At 47.9% G+C, this 17,928-nt stretch overlaps 2 protein-coding genes across 2 annotated transcripts in view; both read right to left on the bottom strand.

The window, feature by feature from the left end:
* Positions 1-3,214, bottom strand: part of RAVER2 (ribonucleoprotein, PTB binding 2) — a 29,819-nt gene extending 26,605 nt beyond the window's left edge. The window contains exon 1 of the mRNA XM_062497950.1: positions 3,059-3,214. Coding sequence (XP_062353934.1) covers positions 3,059-3,214 — 156 coding nt within the window. The remainder of the gene's footprint in view (positions 1-3,058) is intronic.
* A 9,985-nt stretch (positions 3,215-13,199) lies between these two features.
* The window catches only part of CACHD1 (cache domain containing 1), an 88,923-nt gene continuing 84,194 nt past the window's right edge, over positions 13,200-17,928 (bottom strand). Inside the window, exons 25-27 of the mRNA XM_062497363.1 lie at positions 17,097-17,174; positions 16,164-16,265; positions 13,200-13,438 (exon numbers count right to left, since the gene is read on the bottom strand). Of these exons, the coding sequence (XP_062353347.1) occupies positions 13,200-13,438; positions 16,164-16,265; positions 17,097-17,174 (419 nt within the window). The remainder of the gene's footprint in view (positions 13,439-16,163; positions 16,266-17,096; positions 17,175-17,928) is intronic.

Here is a 17,928-nt window from a genome sequence, read left to right as displayed (position 1 = left end):
TTTAGGATTGTTCCAAGGACCTTCTGTTTGCAATTCTTGCTGTTACAGCATCCCACGGGGGATGTTCCTTGCTGCTGGAATGGAGGATGGATCAGGGATGGTGGCTCAGGGAGATGCACACACACAAGGCAGTCCAAGAGATCCCTGCCCCACTGCCAAGCACTGCTCACGATAAAAGGAATCACCACAACCACGCTCACTTTTAAGTCTCTTGGCAAAGACTCTAGCTGCAAACATCAGTCTGACCACAGCACCACATCAGAGGCTATTAATGCTAACGAGAACAGACTCTATTTGCTGTTCTCCCAAAGGACTGACAGCGAGGGGATGATCTTACTGCACAACGTCCCACATCACTGCCCTGCCCTAATGAAGCCATGAAATGACTGCTCTGAGAGCACAGGGCACTTCCCCACTCTGGCAAGGATAACTGGAACTGGAGGAGTGGGAGCTGCCAAGGCTGCAGGAGCAGAGTGGATCACTGCTCTGAGTACACATCCCAGGGAAGCTCCATGGAGAAGCAGGGAAGCCTCTCGTGGTGCTGCTCCATCCTCAGCTCTGAACTCTGCCTTTGAGGCACAGTCACTGCCACAGACACCAAACATCTGAAGATTTAGGGAGGGCAGAAACAGCCTGTGACCATTTCTTGGTCATTATCACACCACACGTTTATATTGTGCTGGAGGAATTCCATGAGGATGAATTTGGGGCTCAACATCCACCGACTTGCCAAACAGCAAACAGAGACTCTGCCTCCAAGAACAGTGAAGATGTAAATTGTTTACCACAGATCTGCCACAAAAAAACCTTTTCTCCATGGCTGCAGTGAGAGAACTGCCTGAAGAAACACTGATCCTGCAGGCATCTATTTGTAGGTTGAGCTCTGTTTGGTTTCTACGACTGCAAACCTGTTTCTGGTTCAGAAACCTCAAGGGACATTTCTTCTGTGGCCTCAAGAGTAATTTATTTTTTTAAATTTAGTTTAACACAGGTGGGGCACCAAAGGTAATTGAAGATTACAAATACAATAATAAAGTTAATATGTAGCCAGAACTGGCAGAGGGATTATATTTGTTATGTAACTTCATATTAAAAAATAAGATTTTTCCTACTTTTCTGACAAAACTGAGTATCTCCACCAATCTCTCTCTCTGTCAGCAGAAAAGTTATTTTCACTTCAAAACTATTTTGGTAAATCTTGGCCTCACTCTTCACTTAACAACAAATGGCAGCAAAGCCAACACCCCAACGCTCAGAGATTAATAGTTACATTTATGAAAACCTATTCTGGGAGACTTGGCTGCATTTCAGTGATGGTCATCTCCCTCTTGACAGTGTATAAAACTGGCCAGGTCAGAACCAGTTTATCTGATTTTACTTGGCTCACCAATTACTTGAAGGAGAAAACAGAAGACAAACTTGTTTACCATGGGTATGCACTAACTAGCAACAAGAAATGTTAAATTTCATAGTAATTTTGGAAGTATAGGACAGCCAAATACACAGGTAGACTTAACATGCCTGGCCACAAACACATTTCTTTCCAAAACTTCTCCAGGACAGAAACCTCCTCTCTACAGCACGATTCTTCTGCCTTTATTACCACCACCCGTAGTCCATCAATGTTAAAAACTAAAATGACAGTTTGTAAAGTGCGTTTTAGGATCTGTACAAGGTGTTCAGGGCAAACTTAAAACCTGACATATAGGAGAAAAAGGCATCTAAAAAGCGCTGCTTTTAAGCCATTAAAATAAGAAAAAAGCAAACTTCCAGAAAACTCCGTGGCTGCTAAACTTGACCCTAGTGTTGTTACTTCCCTGTAGCACGCACCGGCTGAGCAAGCAAACGCCCCAACTCGAAAGGCTCCACAGAGGTGAATTCCTACCTGGGAATTCACGAGAGGCCTGCGGTGGCAGCAGGGGACAGGGCTGGGGTGTCAGAGCGCTCCTGTCCTGCCCGTGCACAGGCAGCATCCGATGACACACCAGCAAAGCCCTCTCTGTCAACACCGCCACTTCAGCGAGACACCAAGATTAACAGCCTTCAGCAAGCCGTGAGCTCGCTATCGACCAGCTCGTCGGGCTGCTGCAAACAGAGGTGCCTAAAGCACCCTAACAAAGCTGTCATCTCCAAACCCCGAACCACGCCAGCCCCGCTAGAGCAGGGCCGGACACACCGGGAGAACAAAACAGGACAGAAGGGCAGCGGGGGGCTCGGATTACTGCGAGCCTCTCCAAAATGAATAGTCCCTTTTTTTCTGCCGGAGTTATGCAGAAATGGAGAGTCTGCACGTGCGGCTCTTACCCGCAGGTAGTGAAACCACCTGTGCTTTAGAGAGGGAGGGGAGGCAGACGAGGAGCAGAGCAGAACAAAAGCCGCAGTTACTTTTTTATTTTTTTTTTTTTTAATACTCGTGCATCAAGTTGCGTGTTTGGCGCTGGTGAAGTGACTGTGCAGCTAAATCACCTCAGCATCTGAGTCACAGCACTCGGTTGAAGAGTTCAACGATCATCTCCTACCAACAGCAGCAATTTGAGCGGAATTTTCTTAAACCACCGTCAGACTGCGGAAAACCGCTTTCCCTCTCTACGTCTGGCTCACCTCGCAATAAATAAAAAAAATAATAAAATAATAATAATAATAATAAAAAAGAGTCAGTCTGGAAGCTTTTCCCCCCAGATTCGGCACCGAAAGCGGCTGTGCTGCAGTGCCCTACCTGCTGGCACACAGGTGCCGCCTCTCCGGGGGCGCTCCCGTTACCCGCTCACCCCACACCGAGCCCCGGGCCGCGACCCCCGGTCAGCGGTGCCCGGCGCGGCCCCCGCGGAGGGCGCGGACGGGAGAACCGGAGCCGCTCTCCGCAGGTAACAAAGCCGCCCCAGGCAGCAGGCGCCGTGCGGGGGCAGCGCCCGGGGGAAGGCAGCGCTCCGCCACCGCCGAGCCCCGCGGGGAACCGGGGCCGCCCCGCGCCTCCCTCCCCGCTGCCGGCCCCCGCCTGAGGCGCGGGCGGGAGCGCGCCACGCCGCCGGGCGGCCGCGGGCAGCGCTGGGGGCCGTACCTGGCTGCTGCTCTCGGCCGGCAGGTTCCGCAGCAGGATCTTGCGGCGGTTGCCCAGCTCGCGGCGAGTGCTCGCCAGCCTCCTCGCCACCTCCTCGGCGCTCAGCGGCGGCGGCTCCGCGGGCAGCGCCGCGCCGCGTTCGGCTCCCGCCGCCATCTTGCAGCGCGCCGGGGACCGCGGGGGGAGCGCGGCGCCGGGGCCGCCCCGCCCTGCCCCGCCCGGGGGGAGCCTGAGGGAGCCCCCGGGCCCGGCCCCTCACGGCTGCCGGACCCCGGCCCGCCGGGGGACGCGGGGCGGTGGAACGGGTTCGGGGCGGGCTGGGCTGGGCGCGGCGCTGCCCGTAACGGAGCTCCGGGCGGTGCGAGGGATGAACGGGAACGCAGCGGCAATTTCACAGAACGGGTCAGGTTGGGAGGGAACGCGGAGCGGGCGTCTGGTCCAGGCGCCCTGCTCAAGCGAGGTCATCCCGGAGCACATGGCACAGATTGCGTCCAGACGGCTCTGGAACATCGTCACAGTGAGGCGGCTCCAGAGGCTCTCTGGACAATGCATCACCCGCACAGTGAAGAAGTTGTGCCTCCTGTCCAGGGGAGCTCCCCGGGATCGATCCCTGCCCGTGGCTCTGGTGCCATTGCTGCGCCCTGGAGCAGAGCCTGGGCCGTGCCCTGACCCTCCCTGCACACAGGGACACCCAGGGACAGAAAAGGACACCCAGGGACACTCGGGGACAGATACAGACAGGGACACCCAGAGCTGGGGCTCCTTTCTCAGGCCGAGCAGCCCCAGCTCCCTCAGCCTTTCCTGGGCATGGAGATGCTCCAGCCCTTGCTCAGCTCCAGGAGCTCCTGTCCCTGCTGTGCTGAGGATCCAGAGCTGGACACAGCACTCCAGAGGCGCCTCCAGGGCTGGGCACAGGGCAGGATCACTCCCGGACCTGCTGGGAATGCTCTGCCTGAAGATCCCACTGGCCTCTGTCCGCCAGGACGCTCTGCTGGCTCAGGGACAGCTCGTTGTCCACCAGCACCCTCAGGCTCTTCTCCTCCCTTCATCCCCACGGTAATGCATCTCCAGACAGATTTTTGGGAACGATTTGAGTGCTCTGGAGGAGAGCTGGGACTCTGGTTTGAGGGGAACTGCTCCAGGATCCATCCTGATGGAAGCCAAGGCCAGGGCACTGTCCTTCTTCCTCACCCTGCAGGAATCATTGCCCAAATCCCCATCACTGCCACCTTCCCTGGATCCAGATCCACCTAGAGAGACTGAAATACAGAACAGCAGCAAAATAAAGCAGACCCCACGGAAGCAATTAGTCTGGAAAGGACCTCTGAGATCACTGAATCCAACCTATAATCCCAAGTGAACCCAAGAGCTCCACTGGAGATCAGCAGGCACAGTGGCCCGGAGCAATCTTATCCCAATTTTATCCTTCATCAGGAACATGGCAAACTAATTAAAATCCACGAAAATGGAGGAAACAGCACCTGGGTGCTGCACTGGTGACATGGGGGACAGGCACAGGGCTGTAACCTGCCATAAAAAAGGAGCCCAGCACCACAACTGAAGGACAATATTTCATGGATTCACTATAAATTTCCCCTTCCATGAAGTCTCTGTCCATAAAAACATTTCAGTCTGCACCCATTTTAATAAATAAATAAATAAATAAATAAAATTTTCCTCCAGCATAGTTCCTTGCTATGTCATTTACAACGCAGTAAATTTAGCTCTGAACATTGTCATCATTGCTATAAATGAGTGAAGAATAATTTAAATATTTGTAGCCATTTTTAGACACTAGGCCAACCACAAAGAACAGGCAAAAGAGAATCCAGACCTGAAACATAGAGAGTTTTAAAAGGGAATTTGGAAAAATGTTTGGAGTTAAATTTGGTATATGTGGTAGTCCTTATCAAGAAAATCTAATTCTGATGGATAATTCTTGACTAGGTTCAAGGTGCTTTTTAATTATCAGTAACCGATTAAAAAATTCCACCAAATAAATTAGTTTAGAAATTGCTTTAGCCCGAACCAAAACAAGAACACAAAGTATCTTGGCCTTTCATTACTTCTAAAATTAATTTTAAAGCTACATTTATCAAAGGGATTTTTGGTTTATTATTTAAAAATTGACAGCTGGCAAGCTTCTGTTCAAGGGCTTCCTTTTCCCTATTTTTTTCTCAAACAGGTAATGTTCCTCCTTTTTCAATATTTGCATTATTTTAAATAAACAAAATAATTGGAAATGGAGAGGTGGGAAGGGTTCATCGATTATGGGATGTAAATAATTTTGGGATCATGAAAAAGGAACTTTTTTCTCCTAGGAATACTGAAACATGTAATATCTCTTCAAAATTATCACCAGATCAAGCTATTACAGCAGAATTTATTAATCTGCTCAAACATAATAAAATTTAGTGATGCTAATGAAGGAACTCAAGAAGACTAATTAATTTTACCATTAGTTTTCCAGTCTGAAGGTGGACACTGCTTCACCTGTAACCAGTGCTCATTATTTCTACCCACAGCAATTACCTCCTCAAATATTGCCTTTTTTTGGTCTTTTTTTTGGTCTTCTTTGATGGGCTGCAGGTGTCCCTGAATTTAAGTCATTCAAATTTAAAGTGCATTGCTGAAAGAATTCAGAAATGAATAGTTTGATATTAATGGCACAAACAAAATTCCTGCAGTAAACAGTTCCAGAGAAACTCTAAGAACAGGAATATATTCAGAGAAAATATAAAATATAAGAGAAATAGACTTATTTTTTCCTTGGTTAGGAATAGATATTTAAAATATTGTATTTTGAAGGTTAAAGTATTCATCTTTTTTTCCCCAGTGTTCATGTTCAGGTGATATCAGCCTCCCGAAAAAAGAGCTGTTCCACGAGGAAGAGGATGCTGAGCCAAGGCATGCAGGTATTTCCTTAAGGAATTTCTTCCTGTTGAGCACAGTTTTCCATGAAATATTTATGACTTTGACTCCTTTTCTGGAGCTTCCAAACCAAACCCCTCCACGCTGATGCTTTGATCTAAACAGTTTCCCATTCCATGAAACACTTTCATTTGGTTTCAATATTGCTGCAGAAGTAAAAAAGCATTATTAAAAAATGTAACAGTCCAGTGTAACTTCAATTGTGCTGCTGCCCTGATGCTATCACACTGATAAATCACCTTGTAATAATTTAATTTAGTTTGTTAAATTCCTTGCTAATTAAGAGCAATATACCCAAGCCCAGCAGTTGCATTTGTAGCTCTCCTAAGAAGTTAAATTTCTCTGTGATTCTGCAGATTTGAAGTCATATCTGCCACATGTATTGTATAATTTTTATGGAATGAGTGTGAATTAGAATTGTAACTCCCAAACTTTCTTTTGGAATTACAAGTGCAGTCAGGCATAATTGTCCAAGCTGGGCTGGTGGCAGCTGTGCCTGCCCATGGCAGGGGTGGAATTAAATGGGATTTTTGGTCCCTCCCAATCCAAATCAGTCCAGGATTCTGGGATCTCCTGGGATTGTACATCCAAAAGTACAAACAAATTCAGATCTGTGCACATGAAAGCCAAGACTGAGAACAACTGTTGGATACAAGACCCACCTGATATTCCCAGGTATTTCAGGTACTGGGAATGTATCTGTGAGCTCTTCAGCTAAGTGATGGCTTAATGAAAGAGAAATTAAACAATTAAATGTTTTCTGCAGGAGCACGTGGAACCCATCAGCTGCTGCATATTCCATAAAAATAATGGGTTTCCATCACCACTTCATGTCAAGAACACCAACATTCCCTTTTGTCCCTGCTGTTCACTGTTCCTGCTCCAGCTGCTCCTTTTGTTTCATTAAGACGCTGAGATTTTTGAATCCAAAAGATGCAGATTTCATTTTCAACACCAATAATTAGTTTGGTGATGATCACTCAGATCACCTCACAGTACACACTGCCTCCAAAATACACAAGAGGTGCCAAAAGGAGTTCCTTTACCCCTTTTTTCCCCTACAAATTCCAATACTTTTGGCATTCTCAGTGCACCATTCCACGACATGCCCAAACTTGGGATGTTTCTTTACTGCTGTTCTTCCATCCGGGCACAAAAACTCTTTGCCAAACATTCAAAGTGGAACCTGCTGGCTGTGAATTTGCTGCTCCTGAGTTTGGGAATGATGGATAATCTCAGGAGCAGCCTGGTGAGCAGCTTCCACTCTTTTTAACTCAGTGGCCTACAAATAAACAGTAAAAAAGGTGGGAGAGTTCAGAGCTGTAACTTGCAAAGTGAGTAACTCCTGCAAGGAAATCATTACTGGGCTCTGCTGTAATGGGCTATTTTGGGACCTGTGGTCTCTGCAGCAGAATTTCAAACCTTTGTTGTCCCATGCATCGTTAGCAGACCTCTGTGGTTGTGTTTAAAGGCAGCAAAAAAAAAAAAAAAAAAGTAAACATTAAAATAAATGCCACAAAGCAAAGCCAAGTTCTTGAATAATAACTGAGAACAAGGGAAAATGAGATCAAACAAATACAATTCGCCTCAATAAATGGCCCAGATATTCACAGGGGAACCTCTGGAACACCTTCTCCTGATTCAATGCCCTCCCTGCTTTAAATCCCCACTCTTCCCACACAGGCTTTATTTTTCCTCATTCAGCTTCAAATTCAGTCATTAGTTATTTGCACTAAGTCCATTTTGGCAATTTTAGTATTAAAAACCATCCAAATGTTCCTTGGATTCCTGGCAAAAGCAGGTCCAGCCCCACATTCCTACCAGGATTATTTTTATTGGCCAGCCCATGAATGTGCTGCAAATGGGAATTCCAAATAATTCATTCTCAAATTGCCTAAAAGCACCAATTTTCTAGGAACTGGAAACTGATAGCGACAATTCACAGGGAATTACAAAATCATTTACCACCAAAAAACAGGAGAATCGTCATGCTGGGGGTGAAAGCATTCCATAGGGTAAATCCATGCATCTCCATTACTGCTCCTTGGATAATTATAAACCTGGAGGAAATTTGCTGTGATTAACTGAGGGATGGACTGGGAGGGAGGAGGCATTTGTTTGGAGAAGATAAACTAGTCCATGATTTCTTCCTGCCAGCAGAGTCTGGAATTTCCAGCACCCCCACACTGTTTTGTCCTTAAAAACTTGTCACACATGGAAAAAAAAACTTGTTCAATATGGAAAAGTGGCCTAAAGGAGGTAACGCAAGAGAAACATTCCCAAAAATTTTATGAGGCTTTCAAATGTTCTGCTGTTCAGTTATAAAAGGTTTCCATAGGAACTGTCACCCAACGTGCTGTGCCTGATTTCTCCATGTTCAGAGGGAAAAAAAATCCATCCCCTTCCTGTTTTTTCCAGGTTCCCTGGCTGAGGTTTTTTGCCTTGGTTATGGAGATTTCCTTGGTCCAGCTGTAACAGAAATAAACCCGTTATTAAGGAGGTTGTTATTATTATTATTTTGCAGCAATTAGATCATGTTAGTTAATTAACTCAACCTTTAATCCTGCATGTGATTTGCATGAATTATGCCAAGGGAACGGATATTGGGAGCAACTGTGTGGAAGTGTCAGGATGTTGGAGAAGTGCAAAGAAGGATTTTAAACTCTGTGACTGCACTCCCAGGTTCCTGTTGCTGGTGCCAGCCCATCCCAGGGTGTCTGCCCAATTTCATTACCTCGGTGCAATGGAAGAGATTTAAAATTGGAAAAATCCATCAGTGTTGGCCAAACTGGGAATCCCTGGCAGTCTGATGGTTCAACTGGATTTAAGGAAGGACCAGCAGTTTTGTCAGGACCTTGCCAGCACCTTCCTGCCAGGTGCCTGTGGAAAGTGCTGACTTGGCAGTTTTGGAGGCTGTTCCCTTTATCCATGGAGCTGTTCCAGAGCCAGGTGAAGGTGGGGTGGAAGGATTCCCTCTGGCCCGTGCCCTTGGCCAGCAGATTCCCCTTGCTGCTGTCCCTGCTGTTGTTCCAGGAGAGGCAATCCCAGCAGAGGGTACTTGCTCAGGCAGTGCCGAACTGGTGGATTTGCCAGTGCCAGCTCCAGAAACCTCCAACAAACCAGGATTGCTCCTTCCCAGGGCGGCTCCCAGCACAGAAAGGAGCCCAAGGATCACTTTTTCCACAGCATTTAGAAGAGGCTGCTCTGAGCTGAAGAAAACCCCCAGACCCAAGGTATGTTCTGCCTCTGCCATGACATCCCACTCTCTGCTCGCAGCGTGCCTGTTCCAAAGGGATATCAGCGATCCCATGGGATCTTCTCCCAAGGAGGAACCAGCAGTGCTTCTGAGCAAGGGCTGGCACTCACCCCAGCCCTGTCTGGCACCTCACTAACGAGGCAGGGCTTGGAGAACTTCACTCTTGGACTGCAGTGTCCAAATTCCACTGCAGCCTTGGCTCCAGGAACGCGGGTTCTTCTGGGCCAAGGTCCTTCCGTGCTCAGCTCAGAGCACAAAGCACAAAATCATCACCTCTCATCAGCCCCAGGGCTGCCAGGCAGGAATATGAAATATTCCATGGCACCGACATTCCTTTTTCCCACTTAGGCTCCCTGGCAAAAGGGGGGTTTGTACAGCAGAACAATCCAATGGTTTTTGAGTTAACTGCTGCAGGAATTAATATTCCAAACATCACTGACAGCCCAGTGCAGGCTCCTTTGAAAATCCCAGCCATAGCTGGGAATCTCTTTTACAAACAACTGAAATGGGCAGCCAAGAGCTGGGAACGCTGCAAATTCATCTTGGAACTCGCCAACAGCCTTTTTGATTACCTGCACTCTCTTACATCCAGGACTTTTGCATCCAGTTTTTAGTCCTTTTCCATATTTGCTGCCAGCTTACTCCCATAGTTTTTCCTCTGACAAATCCACTTTCTGTCCTCTTGCTCATTTCTGGGTCACTTGACAGAATAAAGCCTTTGAGAGATCTCCCTTTGCCCAGTTATAGTCACAAGTCCTGCTGCATGTGAACATCTCCTAAATTCCCATCCATCCTCCTTTCCCTGCCCTTGCCAAGGGCAAGGATAAAGATAATATTTCATGGCTTCAGTGGCCTTATAAAATGTTCATGGGTAAACTGTACCAGGCTTTGAAAATCACACTTCTTAGCCAGGCAATAGCATAAATAATAATAATAATAATAAAAAAATCTTAATGCATTTTCAGTCAATATATACTGACCATAGAAATGCTTCTCCATGGTTCCTTGGATATAGGAAAATCCATACACTTGGCAGATCTCAAACACTCCAAGCATTAAGTCAATTTAACACTCATGAATACAAACTAAAGGCAATGCTCACTTTCACTTTAAAAGAACCTCTTTTTTTTTTTTTTTGTCAGGAGAATGAAAAAAAAACCTACAGGAAATGAACACAACTATGTTGGGAATATAAAATAAGTGGAAAATTAATGGCCATAAAGTCTTATCAGTTCTAGGGCAGGAGGATCCAGGGTTTAACTGCTCCTTTTATGATCTTGCTCCTCAGATAATGCTGGGGAGAGAAGGCCATGGCTCCACTCAGGCAATAAAAATGAAGAGCTCTCATGCAGCTCCTTATAAACCCCAACCACATCCATTATCAGCAGTGTTGTCTTTCCCAGCGCCCCATTTATTCCTGCTGGGACAAGGTCAGTGCCAGCACTGGAAGCTGGAAATCAGAGTTTTCCTTGGAATTACTTTTACCAGCAAGAGCTTGGGCTCTTCCCATCACTTCAAGTTAAGCAGGGCTGTGCAGAACCCTCAAAGCAAGAACAACTTGTGTGTCCCAGAAGAAAAAGAGATGAAGCAGCAGAGAGGCTCTTGAAAAGCTTTTAAGGCAAAAGCAGAAGGGGTTTGATTGTTGGACTTCCAAGAGCTGTTCCAAAAGGTTCTGGAAGCTCCTGTGTTCCTGGCAGAGCTGCAAGAGAACCCTGTAAGCACCTTCTGCTGGCAGGGAAAGTGAGGAACCACCAAAAAACCTCTCCCCTGAAGTAATACTGTAGTTCAAGTAACGAACACGGTGACTTTTTCCAATGCACGTGGCTATTAATGGTATTTCTGACACCTTTTATCAAAAATTATTTGTCCCACAGTATCCAAGCACCAGCATGACTTTGGATTCCAAACTGGAAATGAATCCCAGCCTGGTTGATATCCAGGGCATCAGCTGCAGAGCTGTGAGAGCACAAAGCAGAGGCTCAGGGGATTCCTGCACCGCCTGATCAGCAAAAAGCCTCCACCAAATCCTGCACAAACACAGCACAACAGCAAATCCAGAGGCACTGAGGCTTCAGGAGAGGATCAGGAAAATAAAACCCTTACATTATTTGCTTTGGTGACTCTAAGCAGTAGCTGACCACTTCCAGAAATGGGCATTTCCCAAATAATGACCAAGCAGCTAAAACGAGGCTTTAAAACTTCCATCAGTGCTGCCATTTATATTTAAAGTTGAGATTTCTCAAGGTTGTTGATAAAACTGGAGGAACTGGAGTGAATTTTCAGTCCTGTTCAGCCAGAGAAGGAAACTGAGACAGAATCATTTCAGTGCAGCCAATTCTCCACAGATCTATACTTATATACAGTTTATTTCACTAGAGATTTTAATTTTATACATAGTATAAAGGGGTATCCTGGTATCACACATAGAGTTATTTTACTGTACTGTTTAAGAACCAATTTTTTACATAATACAGTATTAAGTACCATATTAATTAAAACAAGTGATTAAAAAAAGACCCTACATATAAATGGATGTTTATCATATGCACAGTGCAAGAACGGCTTGATATCATTGTAATCACAAAACGTGAATCTAAAACACAACACTGTGATTGAAAACTAATTGATAATTATGATGCCCTGTGTTGTAGACACTAATTATTCTTTGTTTGAATTACCAAGCAAGGTTAAAATTCCAGACAAACAGCAGCAGCTTCTCATTATGGTTTCAAGGTTTCTTCCACAGTAACCCAAGTTTTACAAAACACTGGTTTATCCCTACTTGTGGTCTAAGGAAACAGAAGAATGGCACAGATTCCATATGGGATTATCTGGTAACTAATGCTAAAGAAATTCTTTATTACTTCCACACAGGAATCCTTTAAGGATGAGCGAAGAGATAAAGATGGAGAAGTTTCTGGGCAGATTCTGGGCAGAATTCTCCGAATTTTAGTAAGAGTATACAGGATTTCTCCTCTGCAAATAGGAAGACATACTGGAATAGAAATCAGGCTGTAATATTTACAGGAAACAAGTGTGGAAAAGAAAGCAATCCGAATGTAAACACTGAGGCAGAGAGGGCTTCTTCATTTTCCCTTTGCAGAGTGGGGCACTGAAGAAGGTCAGCTCCTAAGGAACAGCTGTTTTCCTGGGAAGAGCCCCTTCCCCAGCACAGAATGCACGTGGTACTCGTTGAGAATCCCTAACAGGTTTTCTCCCCTCCCTCCCCCCAAAGTTTCAAGTTCAATAAATAGTAGAAAAATAATCCTTTACTTAAAAATCTTGAGATGCACTGTCCCAGGTCCCACACAGCAACGTGGGCGCAGGGATCCTTCCACCTGCAGAGAAACCAGCAGCCTTCCCTGCTCTGTCTGGCACTTCTGGGCTCTCCAGCTGCAGATTCCTGCTCTTCCAGTTAAGGAAACCAAATCATCTCTGGTTCTTGAAGCTCTCTCTCTGCTCTTGGCTCAGCACACAAACTCCAGCTGCTGGATAAACTCCCATCCCTGTTCCTGGAGGTCTAACATGCCTCCTGCTCCTTCTGTCTCCGTGTTTTGGCAGGTCCATTCATCAAGCACGTTTCCAGGCCAGAGCCAACCTTACATTTGTAAAAATGCAAAGCTCTGATGCCTCAGAGTTTGGTGGGGAAGCCTGTGAGGTTGTCCTTGGGGAGCAGCACAATCCCCGTGGCTCTGGAGTGGCATCTGTGGTGTCCTCAGTGGACGGTGCCAGCAGCCTGCAGGAGGTGGCTGTGGTGTCCCCAGTGCCACAACCTGCAGGAGGTGGCTGTGGAAGCCTGCAGGAGGTGGCTGTGGTGTCCCCAGTGCCACAACCTGCAGGAGGTGGCTGTGGAAGCCTGCAGGAGGTGGCTGTGGTGTCCCCCGTGTCACAGCCTGCAGGAGGTGGCTGTGGTGTCCCCCGTGTCACAGCCTGCAGGAGGTGGCTGCGGTGCCCTCAGCACTCAGCATCCACGGTGTGCACGGTGACAGCGGCCTGCAGGTGGTGGCTGTGGTGCAGGGCAGGGTGGTGCAGCCGGTAGTGATGGAATTTGTGGCTCAGCAGCGCTGCCGTCTGCGGGGGCGTGTCCAGCTCCAGGTCCTCGTCGTGGGTCCCCACGTCCACCCCGGCTGAGAGAGGGTCGTTATTGCAGGGGGGGTTCTCGCTGTCCTCCTGAGGGCTCATGGTGCTGTAGCCTGGCAATAAACAGCAGCAGTGAGGAGCAGCAAGGCTGGATGCTCAGAATTCCCAGGGCTGGCTGGGCACCCTTCATGGATTCCACACAGGGTTCTTAGAAAGGGAATAAAACTGTTTTTTCACTAGAACTGACCCAAACAAACTCGTCCCCTCCTCTAAGTCTATAATGGATCCCTTTCCCTGCCACTCAGAATTCCCAGGGCTGGCTGGGAACCTTCATGGGATCACAGAGTGCTTAGCGAGGGTGCAAAACAATTTTCTTAATTAACAGAACAAACGCCAAAAAACTCATCCTCTCCTCTAAGTCTGTAACAGACCCCTTTCCCTGCCACTCAGAATTCCCAGGGCTGGATGGGCACCCGTCAGGGAATCGACACAATTTTCTTAATTAACAGAACAAAAACCCAACAAACCCATCCTCTCCTCTAAGACCATACTGGATCCCTTTTCCTTCCATCACCTTTGGTTCAAAGCTTTGGGGACCTGTGGTTTGTGCCACCCCAAACAGTAACAGCACCCACGTGTTAAACAGTTTGTAACAACAGAATCGCTGGCACTGATTTCAAACCAAAACATAAAGATACCACCCCCAAAAAATCTGCTAAGATATAACCCAGATTTATCCAAACCAGCTGTTCCAACTCAGACCAGGCTGCAAGGCAAACAACTCCCCCTCAGCACTTCCAAATGCAAAACCAAATGAAATTTAAAAGGAAGAAGATCTTGCTTTAACTGGAGATAAAACCTTCTCAAAAAACAAGGACTAAAGGCTAAGGAAGCACTGGTGCTCCTGAGCATCTCAGTCAGGTTTTCAGCTGGAGACACCTAAAAGGGTAAAAATAGCAGCTGAGTCCCCAGAGCTGCAGGGCTCCCATTTCCCATGCTCTGAGTCATGGCTTGGAGCTGGCATGGAGGAACTGGGGAAGAAGCCTGGGCAGCCCTTTGAAGAAGATGGAATTACAGAAACTAAAAATAGCAGTGCACATTCCAGATGGAGGTAGACAGCTCCCCTGCTAACCCAGGATGACTAAAAGATGGGAAGGATTTGCTGGGACTGAAAGAAAAGGAGCAAAGGGAGCATTAATCTGGCAAATCTGCCTCAGCACAGGTAATCTCACCCCAAATCCAGGGTAATTCCTCCTAGAGCAAGATTGTCTAGGAGACATCTGTTCACCCACATTCCAAGGCTTTGGCCTTTGGGTTTCCTGTCCCAATTCCATTAGTGCAACCAGAGTCTTAGTGCTGGGCCAGGTCTGCTGGAAGGTCCCCAGCCTTGCAGAGATGACAGCTTGCAGACTGCCTTGTCTAGCCCTCCTCCTCTTCATTTCCTAATAAATTAAGCCTCCTCATGACTCAACAGCATTACACCCTCCTAGCAGCTTTCCAGATTTAAGGAGATTCAGTCTCAGGGCAGGGGAGACACATCCCAGCCCCCCCTGAGCCTAATGGTGCCCAGCATTTGCTTAAAGATGCTGAAGATCACAGAATCCCAGAATGGTTTGGGTTGGAAGGGACATTAAAGATGATCCTTTCCCATCCCTGCCATGGCAGGGACACTTTCCACTGTCCCAGGGTGCTCCAAACCCCAGTGTCCAACCTGGCCTCAGGCACTTTCAGGGATCCAGGGGCAGCCACAGCTGCTCTGGGCACCCTGTGTCAGTGCCTGCCCACCCTCCCAGGGAACAATTCCTTCCTAACCTTCTAATCTAACCCTACTCCCTTTCAATGTGAAGCCATTTCCCTTGTCCTGTCACTCCAGTTCCTCAGGGCGAAGAATCTTTTCCTGATCTCCAGCCATTCCCTGGGTCCTGTCCCTGTCCCAGAGAGCAGAGCTGCCCCTTAGAAGGTTGCTCAGCATCCCAGTGAGACCTGTCCTCAGAACAAACCAAGTCAGAACTGTCCAACAGCAAAGCAAGAAGGAGCAAAGCCTTTTGTCTGCCTTTGGTTCTGGCTGTCTTATCTGCAAGGAGCCAGACTCCTGAAGGAAAACGAGCTACTCAATGCCCAGAACTCACTCCTGAAGGAAAATGAGCTCCTCAATGCCCAGAACTCACTCCTGAAGGAAAACAAGCCCCTCCATGCCTGGAACTCACTCCTGAAGGAAAATGAGCCCCCAACCCCAGATGGAGCCCGGAGAGGCTCAGAATTCACTCCTGAAGGAGAATGAGCCCCACAATGCCCAAAGAGGCCCAGGACTCATTTCTGAAGGAAAATGAGCCCCCAACCCCACAGGGAATGAGAGCCCAGGACTCAGTCCTGAAAGAAAATAAGCCACCCAGTCCCCAGAGGGAGCCCAGAGAGGCCCAGGATTCACTTCTGAAGGAAAATGAGTCCCCAACCCCACAGGGGAGTCCAGGACTCACTCCTGAAGGAAAATGAGCCCCCCAATCCCCAGATGGGCCCAGGATGCAAACCTGAAGGAAAGGAGCCCCCAGTGCCCAGGACTCACTGCAGAAGGAAATTGAGTTCCCAGTGCCCAGAAGAGCCCAGGACTCACTCCCCAGTGCCCAGGACTCACTGCAGAAGGAAATTGAGTTCCCAGTGCCCAGAGGAGCCCAGGACTCACTCCCCAGTGCCCAGGACTCACTGCAGAAGGAAAGGAGCCCCCAGTGCCCAGAGGAGCCCAGGACTCACTCCCCAGTGCCCAGGACTCACTGCAGAAGGAAATTGAGTTCCCAGTGCCCAGAGGAGCCCAGGACTCACTCCCCAGTGCCCAGGACTCACCGTGGTCGCTCTCGGTGCCGGAGCGGCCCCAGTAGCGGCGCCGGCGCTCGGGGCTGTGCGCGTGGCGCTCGATCACCGCCGCGATGAACCGCGTGTTGCTGACTGAGACAGACACAAAGCACCTCAGAGCAGGGCCCGGGACCCGCAGGGAAACAGCCTCCAACACCCCTGCCTCAAAGGGCACAGCCCGGCCACGCACGGGGCACGGAGCTGCGCTTTGCATGGGCAACGGGTCACGATCCAGGCAGACCCCTTCACCTGGGGCACGTGTCCCCGCTGGCAGCACCGTGAGCTGGCTCCAAAGGAAACAAAAAGGGACTGGAGAAGCAGGAGATGCCAGCCATGAAGCTGAAATATGCTTATTTTTCCATCTTTGAGTGTTGACACTGCTTCTAATCTTGAGTATTGTTCTAGTGAGGGCCCAGAGTCAGGGATCCAGTCTGACACTGGAGCTCCCCTGGAGTTTGGGTGCACCAGCTCACCTTGCAGGATCGTGCAAAGTAACATTTTTATTTATTTTATTGGATGGCAAAGAACTTGCAGGTACCCAAAATCAATGCAAAAAAAGATTTACAGCCATGTTTGCTGACCATACTTGGCTTCTACTTTCCAAGGCTGAAAAAGAGGAAGAGTATTCCATACCCTGTGCTGTCACAGTGGCAATTTTTAAGTTGAGCTATTTCTGGAAGTGCCCACGTCAAGGGATTGTAAGGGACAAAACTCCACACCTAATGGAGAATTATCTTTTAGGAGTGAAAAATGTCATTTTTCAGCATGAGACTAAAGGTGCACTGGATGTTTGAATGAAAACATTGCTCTGTCATTTTCTACTGCTGATCAGCACAGGGCTTCCTCACATATTCAAATCTAGGGTGTTCAAAAACAAATGGCTGATTCAATCTCACAGTTTTTCACAGTTTTTTTGGTACTTACTGATTCCTCTGTCTTCATGGCTGTCATCATCCCTCTCGTCCCTGTCGTTTTCCAGGTTGGACATGCGCACTGACATTTCTACAAACAGAAAATACAACTGGTGAGAGGAAAGTTCTGCATCATCTTACTGCCAGCTGTCACCCCAGTAACAAGAGTGGAAGCACTCTGTGTTACTGGTCTGAGCTGGGGGTGCTCTTCTTCCAACAGGGATGGGGCTGGGATAGCAGGAAAATGCCTCATCTCACCTCCCCCTGAGAGGGACTGACTTTAAAGTTCTGAAGGAACTGATTTACAACACAGCTGGGGGATGATCAAATATAGAAGTAATTAGCTCTGATCACACTTAAATTCCCAGAATGGTTTGGGTTGGAAAGGGCCTTAAAGCTCATCTTTTTCCACCTCCTGCCACAGGCAGGGACACCCCCCACTATATCCCAGGCTGCTCCAAGCTCTGTCCAAGCTGTTCCAAGCTCTGGCTTGGAACACTTCCAGGGAGATGTTCTCACCTCTGGATCTTTATCTTTGTACCAGTATCCCTTCTCCCAGCCCAATTTTGCCTGTCAGATTTCAGTGGTTTCATCTCCCTATGCACAGACATTCCATGAATATCACATGGACCAGAACCAGGAAACACAAGTGAAAAAAGACACATCCCAAACCCAAGGCAAAAGGGGGTGAAAAGTCTGTCACTCCCAGCAGCTGCACAAAATAAACACATGAGGGATCTGCTGGGCCGAGCTGCAGAAAGATGGGATTAGTGTCTGAGCTCTGGAAAAGCTCAGCTTATCTCCCTTTGGGTCTGGGCAGGCTCCCTGGGTGGCAGCAGCAGCAT

This window comes from Cinclus cinclus, chromosome 8 (assembly GCF_963662255.1).
Source record: "Cinclus cinclus chromosome 8, bCinCin1.1, whole genome shotgun sequence".
Taxonomy (NCBI): Eukaryota; Metazoa; Chordata; class Aves; order Passeriformes; family Cinclidae; genus Cinclus; species Cinclus cinclus.
Note: the sequence above shows the minus strand (reverse complement) of the source record. Positions and strands in the feature narration are given on the sequence as shown.